The sequence below is a fragment of the Triticum urartu genome, chromosome 1A, assembly GCF_056163025.1.
Source record: "Triticum urartu cultivar PI428250 chromosome 1A, HENAU_Tu73, whole genome shotgun sequence".
NCBI lineage: Eukaryota > Viridiplantae > Streptophyta > Magnoliopsida > Poales > Poaceae > Triticum > Triticum urartu.
The window spans coordinates 467,681,913-467,690,121 of record NC_141873.1 but is presented as its reverse complement, the minus strand read 5'-3'; the positions used below and the strand labels follow the sequence as shown (position 1 = coordinate 467,690,121).

The following is an 8,209-nucleotide window of genomic DNA, read 5'->3' as shown; positions in this document are numbered from 1 at the left end:
AAAGCTCCAGTTCCATGGTTCTGAGCACTTGTGTTTAATTGGAATCACTTGTTATTATAGAACTATGTTGTTGACTATAGTTCCATGTAGCTTGAGTATTTATCTGTACTTGAACTCTACAAGTGTTTTCTTAAGTATACCAGAACCACCTGACCGAGAATAATTAATTTTGTAACTATTAAGTAAACTGAATTGAGCATTTCTTAGATTTTTGGTTCAGAGCTTTTATTGTCTCTTTGGTAATATGTTGGAGTTTACTTTTCCTGTGGCATACGTTTATTTTGGAAGTTATTTGCATGTATACTGGCATCCGGTTGTCTACGTGCCCCCTTACGGCTTCTTATTATCTATAAGTGGTGAAAATTATTTTCCTGAGTTTAATTGTATATATCAAGCCGCTTGGTGGAAAGACTTCCTATTGTATCTTGACATGTGAATTGAATGATGTGGTTATATTAACATCGCTCTTTGTTTTGTTGTCTACTTCTTTATTTCCCTTTGGATGGGCGCTCATGTCGGCATGGGGCACAGCGGTCGCCGAGGGAGCCGAGCCGGCGGATGTGGAGGCTGCCGAGCGGCGGTGCTTGTGTGAAGGAGGAATATGATGATGCGTGGAGTGGCATGGGGTACCAACCATCTCCATCGAGTGGCGGTGCTCGCGTGAAGGATGAGTTCGTGTTAGTCCCCCTATCCCGATCTGGATTTTATGGATCTTTCAAAAAAAGTTCTTGTTAGGGATTTGAGTTTTTTTCATTTAACATGCTCTCATGTAAGGTAGTATAGCACTCTCTCGGCTGTGGCTGCACATTAAACTGGCCAGTCAAGGAGCTCCAGCAAGCAGGTCCGCCTACTCTCCTTTCCCCTGAGCTCCTGCAACTACACAAATCATCTTCCTGGTATTTTCTCACTTTTGATTCACAGACTATGTATTGTAGTTAGTTCTGGTGATTATCAATTGATCTAAGACCACTGTACGTGCATATCTCAGACTTGAGAAGAATGCACATAGCCTTGCTGAGAACATAATATTGTTTCGATGATTATCTTGTTTGTGCGCTTGTTTTGATAAAACACAGGGGTTATAGAGGAATTGAAACATGTTACATTGAAATCAGAGAGCATGTCATTGTTGCTTAATTCTGTTAATCGTGGCTGTCACTGTATACCTTGAGATTCAGGTAGAAGCAATAGAATCCAGGAAAAAAATACCTACCTGCATGTGTTCCTTAGAGAGTTTGTTTTCTTCATATATATGGCCATCTCTGTTCTGGATATCACACTCGACGACCTCTCTTCATGGCACAAAACAGAAACTACGCCATGAATATATTTATTCAGTGAAATAGCTGATTCCAATCATTCATCAACTAGCTTTGTTTTAATCACAGCAATAAGTCATGATACCTTGAAATTGCCTGATTGGTGATTATACATTTTATATGATGTTTTTCACCTGCAAGCTCTGCACTTCTTTCCTTTCAGCTTTATCTCTCTTGCTTCATTTCATGAATATATTCCTCTTCTCATTCCATCATTCAGTCTGTTTGCAACAAAATCCTCATTCAGTCTGTTTTTTAAATGCTTGGCACATCCTAAACAAAATCCTGATTAAACGATAGGCTTGGCATATCTTTTTTATCACTATGGTTGCTTTTTTCCGCAACTGATTTCTCTGATTCCTCCATGTTGTAATGCAATTGTTTTGGGCAATTCCCCAAGGCCTTATGTTTTATGTTATTGGGAACTGCAGGACACCCAGCGAGTGTTTAGGATCCCACACACGGCAGTTCTTGGCATGCTCCTGGCACACCTTGGACTATCACCGGCTCAGTATGAACGCGTTGTTCATGAGGACGGCAAGGCCCATGTTGTAAATTGTCTGTAAGCGACGTGTTGCCGTATCTTCTATGCCTAAAACGTCTGTAAGCGACGTGTTGTCGTATCTTCTATGCCTAAACGTCTACGTTATGCCTAAAACTTAAAGTTATCTATGCATAGTTATAAATTGTCTTTAAGCGACGTGTTGTCGTATCTTCTGTGCCTAAGATATTTGGTGCTAACCTATCGTGAAGCATGCTTTCTATGTTCATGCATTGTTAAGTAGCTTCTTCTTATGTGCATGCAAACGTTTGGACCGGCACCCTCGCGCCACGGCACGATCCCGATCTAGTTGCAATGGTGGAAGGACTACAAGGAAGACATCGCGGAGAGGAAGAGGATGTTCCGTGTTGCGTCCTCTACTTTTCGAGGTGACACTCCGATGAGTAGTTGTAGTGATGGTGGTGTGTACGACTCCACCGGTGCCGATGGAGATGCTTGATGGAGCCCGCTTATGGTCTAGGAGATGGCGCCGAGGTGCAACTTTTTGGTGATGGTGCCGATGAGAGGAGGAAGATGATGATTTTGTGATGTAAACTATTAAACCATGCATCAATGATTGTCATTTGGTAGTTTGTTTGGAAGTTGATTGTGTTCTTGTTGTCATAAATTGTGAGATGTCAAATGATAGATTTAAGGTTGGGGTCGAGGCAAAGACTAGAACCCTCAAATCTAATCCTTAAAGCAGTTTAAGGGTTGGGTTTGAGAGTTCTACTATTTGCCCCTATTTTTTAATCTTTAAAAGTGTCAAAAAGTGACACTTCTCAATTCTTAAAATTGCTTTAAGAATTCGAAGGTTTGAGAGTTCTATTAATAATGCTCTTAGAACACCAAGGCCGTCGTGCCGAACGAAGAAGGGCACCCATGTGCACACATAACCAAGCCAGGGACCCCAGGGGGGCACCTGGTGCACCTTCTGAGGACCAAGTAGTGCATTGTCATCAAGACTCTTTTTAAGAAGTTCAAGCCACGAGAAAAATAATGCACTAGTACCCGGTTGTGAAACCGCAGCACATATCGCCCTTTCAACTTGACTCGGCATATAGAGGATTAACCAAACGCATCAAGATCTGTCTGTGGCGGGTCCATGGATCAGGGAGATTAAGCAGATGCTTGCCTCCAGAATGGGCTGTAAAGTTTCGTGGGTTAGTAGATTTGAAAATGTTGCTGCACATAGATTAGCAAAAGTTGGGGTTTAAGTTGTGTAATATCTAGTTTGGTGCTCCCACGGGCTGTATCTTAGATGTAATATCGGATGGCATTCCGAGCTTTGTTTCTTGAATAAAGCGATGGCAGCAATTCTAAAAAAACAACTTGACTCGGCATATAAACTGAAAACGCGAAATGGATAAGGGCGTGTGTCATGGTTCTCTATTAACAGTGCGACATAGGATAACTGGTGGAATGGAAAGGGGTGTAATTTGTTTTCTTGCAAAAGAGAGAAACAAAATAAAAGAAAGAGCATTGCCTTCTCTTGGCTAAGAGATGGTCTCTTAGGGGGAAAGATATGACATTTGCCTGCATCGTATGCAGTGCCTTTTCTTATTCACACGTATTGTAGTTTAATAGTCCCATAATTTAAGGATCTCATGGCATGAAATGCTACATGTAATAAGTAAAAAAAACGAAAATGATAAGTACCCGACGTCAAGTAAGAGTACATGGCAAATCGAACATTTTCAATGGAAAATCTAGTGACGCGAAGATGGCAAGTTAGTCGACACATACGCCATTTTTCTGTCAAAAAATAAACCGAAAGCACGAAGTTGCCGTCCTCGCGTCACTAAACTTGCCATAAAAAACGTTCGATTTGCCATTTGCTCGTACCTTACATTCGGCCTTATCAGATTCCAAAAAAGATGTTAATGCATGTAATGCTAAGATTGTGGAACATTTTCTATTGCCTTTCCTAGATCACATGAAATGCATAAGAAAAAGGCTCTCACACGCTCAAAGTGCATTTATTAAAAAAAGATGTATCCATGACATCTTCATGTAAGTGCGCAATCTCGCGAGACCCTTCCATAGTAGGAAAACCCCGGCGTTGCTCTTCAAACTTGACATCAAAAAAATCCTTTGACTCGGTGCGTTGGGACTTCCTCCTCGATCTACTTCGACACCTTGGTTTCCCGCCTCGCTTCAGAGGTTGGGTTTCGGCCCTGCTGTCCTCGGCTTACTCTCGTGTTCTGCTCAATGGCGTGCCTGGCGATCCCATCAAACTAGGTCGGGGTTTGAGGCAGGGGGACCCTCTATCCCCCCCTGTTATTTGTGCTTGCCATCGACCCGTTGCACGACATACTGGCAAAGAGCACGGCTCAAGGAAATCTACATCCCCTTGGAGGAAATGCTATGCATATCCGAGCTTCGCTTTACGCGGATGACGCCGCGGTTTTTCTTGCGCCTATTATGGAGGACGCCCAGTTTTTCACTGACACTCTCAAGCACTTTGGGGATGTCACTGGCCTTGTCACAAATTGTTCCAAAAGTTTTGTCGCCCCAATCCGTTGGAAAAATGTTGATCTTCCAGACATCCTCCAATCCTTCCCGGCCAAGCTTTCATCCTTTCCGATGAAATACCTTGGGTTGCCTTTATCTGTCAAGAGGTTGAAGAGAATTCACTACCAGCCCCTCGAGGACTAGATGCGGATCAGCTCACCCCTTGGGTGGGGTGGCCAAACTGTAACCTTTGTCCCCTGTGTAAGCAGGCTCAGGAGTCAGCGGCCCACCTTCTATTCCAATGCAGATACACTATGAGAGTTTGGCGCATGATCAAATATTGGTTGGGTCTCCATGATGTGCATTCTAGTGATTGGAGCCAAAATGCTACCAAGAAGACACAATCGCGAAGACCACTTGCTTCCTTGATGCTTCTTGTCTCTTGGGAGTTGTGGAATGAGAGGAATGCGCGGATCTTTCGTAATACTGTTGTCCTGGTTGAAGTCATTGTTGCTAGGATTAAAGAGGAGGCGTCGCTTTGGAGCATGGCGGGGACGGGGCACTTGAGTAACATAATGTCGCGAGAGTGATTGTCGTAATTCGGTCATGGGTCTTAACCTCTTAAACTTCTCTCTTAATCAATGAAAATGGCAAATCTTTTGCCGCGTTTAAAAAAAAGCTCCTTATCAACCACCATACAATTTTCATTTTTCGATGGATCAGCCACAATAATAATTAAATGTCCTAAGAAAAACATTAATTGCCACATTGGTGAATGGTGACTCTTTCAATATTACACAAGAAATCTCAAGTGCAAACAAAATTAAAGCAGTAAACAAGCATTGATGATCCCGTTGAGGCCGGTAGAGAGATATGAATACAGAACCGGTCGAAATCACGAAGTATAGCACGAATGCATGCGCGGTCATGCACGGTTGATCAGACGGGGCGCGCGAGCATTTCATGTCCTTTGGGAGGCAGCTCAGGCAGGGCCTGCTCGTTCGGCGTGTGCGGTCCATGGCCCTGAGCCGGAGGAGGAGAAGCGGCGGGCATCTGCGTGTCCGGCGCGTGCGCACGGTAGCCTTGTGCAGGAAGAGGGGGCAACTGCGCGTTCGGCGTTCCATAGCCTTGTGCCGGAGAAGCCACAGGAACAGGAACATGGGGGAGCTTCGCGTTCGGCGCTTGGCCGTACCCCTGCCCCTGGGGAGAAGCCTGCTGCGGGAACTGTGGCTGTGCCGTCGGGATCTCGGCGGCGGCCGGCATCTGCTCGCCTTCCTTTGTGGGCGCGGCGGCGGCGTTGGCAGTAGCGGGAGCGGCTGGCTGCGTGCTGAGCATGATGTAGGAGGTGAGGCCGAGGGCAGTGGCGACGAGCGTGAGCACGGCGCCGCCGGCGAAGATGCCGTCCTTGAGGACGTAGCACCCACCGTACCCTGACGAGTACCGCGTCCCAGTGTCGTTCCACTTGGCGCCTTCCACCAGCAGCCCGAAGGCGACCACCGCCGCGATCCTGCATGCACGTTTTAGTCAGCAGACAGCGGTTCGTCACCCACGCGCGGGCGTGCTCTGCTCCGGCGAGCTCGCGCTTGTTGGTTGACGATGGATCGATCACTCACCATGAGAAGACGGCGCAGACGATGCCAATGACCCGGTTGGTCTCGGAGGGGATGGCGCGGGACTTGCAGCAGCCGCAGCAGCCGCCGACGACCGCGAAGATGATCTGGCCTATGATGAGGAAGATGGCCGCGCAGACCCCGAGCCCCAGCGCGGGGTTCTGCGGGTACAGGCACACACCTCGATACTGGTACACGGTCCAAGCCTGCGAGATGTATATCAACAGAGAGCAAGAAGAACACACACATCGGCATGTACAAACGCGCGCACATACAGACACACGCCAACAATCCAAGAATCCAAAATCTGTAGTTCTAAACCACGGTTGAACAAAGCACACAGAGACATGTACAGCACTAAGCAAGGAGATGGAAGTAGTGGGTACTAGCTTACAGTGAGCTTCGTGCCCTCGGCTGAGAACCCGAGGATGGCGCTCAGCACCCCGAGAGAACCGATGATCGACGACACGATGATCATCCGCCGATCCATTTTCATGGCCGCTGCTCTCGATCCAATCTCGACCTCTTTCGAGTTGTAGCCGGTTGACGTGCACCCTTGTTTATATAGAGAGAGCTCGGCATGTATGTGTGGTGGCGCTGGTTGACGTGGTTCCGTTCGTGCAAGCCTATATGTCACTACGAAGGGGAAAATTTCTGTGGCGACCTTTCATCATTACGTTTTTTATATGTGTGGGAATAATTAAGAAAGTTAATGGTCTTAGAAAAACCTACCTCTTGTAGGGAGTTGACATGTTAAACAGCTTCGTCGTGACCACCTTGTACGAAGTTATAGGATATTTTTTAGACAACGAAAATAAGGTAGGATATGGGCCTTTTTTTACCAAGAAATACCTTGGCGCTCCTGGGTACGCGCGCTGCGCCAAATAATTTAGTAAATTCAAAACAAATCAAAAAGTCCGAATCTTTTTTGAAATAAAATGCGATCAAGTATTGTACCCGCAATAAAAGTTTGGCCACGGAATGATTCCCATTGACATCACAGCAAAAAAATCTATGACGACGATATAGAATGAATAGTACTTGTATATAGCGGGGTTTTTCGAGGAAAATTTTTGTTTTTGTCACTCTAAATTTTGCCAATTTTTCTTATGTCATTCTAGATTTTGACATTTCACTTTTGCCACCCTTAGTTTTAGAATTATCACAATTGACATTCCCATGGCAAAAGCAAAATTTTCAGAATGGCAATTGTGATACATTTCAAAAGCTAAGAGTGGCAAAAATGAAATAAAATTCTTCTTCTTTTGCCACGGAATGGCAATTGTGATAATTGTCAAAAGCTAAGAGTGGCAAAAGTGAAATGTCAGAATCTAGAATGGCATAAGGAAAATAGGCAAAATCTAGAGTGGCAAAAATAAAATTTTCCATTTTTTCGAATCATTTGATCCACAATACAATAAGAGTTATTCCCCAATGGATCTTTTTATACGAGTGCAATACTTGATCAGTTGATTCCCAAATAATTTCGGAATGTTTTGACATTTTTTTGAATTTCTATATTTTTTTGCATATATATAGGGTGCGCGTACACCGGGAGCACCAAATTCGCGTCCCCTTTTTTACGCTCTTACCAGCATTTACCCTGGGCGACGGCAACAAGGCAAGCTTTTGGAAACCAGCTTGGCAAATGGGCATAGGTTGAAGGACTTGCGCCTTCAATTTTTTGCCATTACAAAGCGGAAGAATTGGTCCGTACAAAAATGCTCTCAGAATCATGCTTGGGTATACCTAATCAACATCATGAATTGACTTATGATGCAACACATTCAAGATTTCACTACTATTTCTACTTGATTAAACCTGAAACACCTTTTGGATCCAGATTTTTTAAAACTTCAGAAACCATATTCTGAAGTATCAAAAAAATTCTTAAAAATACCCACATACCTTAGGGATGTTTGCTAGATTTCTGTAAATCTACATGATGAAATGTGTTTTCTGTGTACCTATCACCAAAATGTATTTCATCATTACAATTTACAGGAACGTAGTATACATCACTATGAACATGCTTATTTCTCAGAAAAAATTTAAACTTCAAAAAAAACCATTCGTGATATTTTAAAAAACTAGCCTATGAGCAAGAAATCCACACTCTCACTTTCTCTATTTCATCTGGACTTCCGCTGCCCTACGGGCATCGCTGGCCACATTGAGTTGTCTTGGTGCCTTGCGTTAGTAGCTTGTCATTCTCCTCCAGCTACAACACATTGCTTCGTCCTTCTCTAGGTACTCGACATTGTGCCATCGCCACTCTTCCTGGT

At 44.5% G+C, this 8,209-nt stretch overlaps 1 protein-coding gene across 1 annotated transcript; it reads right to left on the bottom strand.

Moving 5' to 3' along the window:
- Window positions 1-5,007: 5,007 nt before the first annotated feature.
- On the bottom strand, window positions 5,008-6,446 carry LOC125535583 (uncharacterized). The gene is made up of 3 exons (XM_048698656.2): window positions 6,319-6,446; window positions 5,928-6,130; window positions 5,008-5,821 (listed from the first exon to the last, which is right to left on the bottom strand). Exons 1-3 carry the CDS (start codon window positions 6,418-6,420, stop codon window positions 5,254-5,256), a joined length of 873 nt encoding a protein of 290 aa, XP_048554613.2. The 5' UTR covers window positions 6,421-6,446; the 3' UTR covers window positions 5,008-5,253.
- Window positions 6,447-8,209: the final 1,763 nt, after the last annotated feature.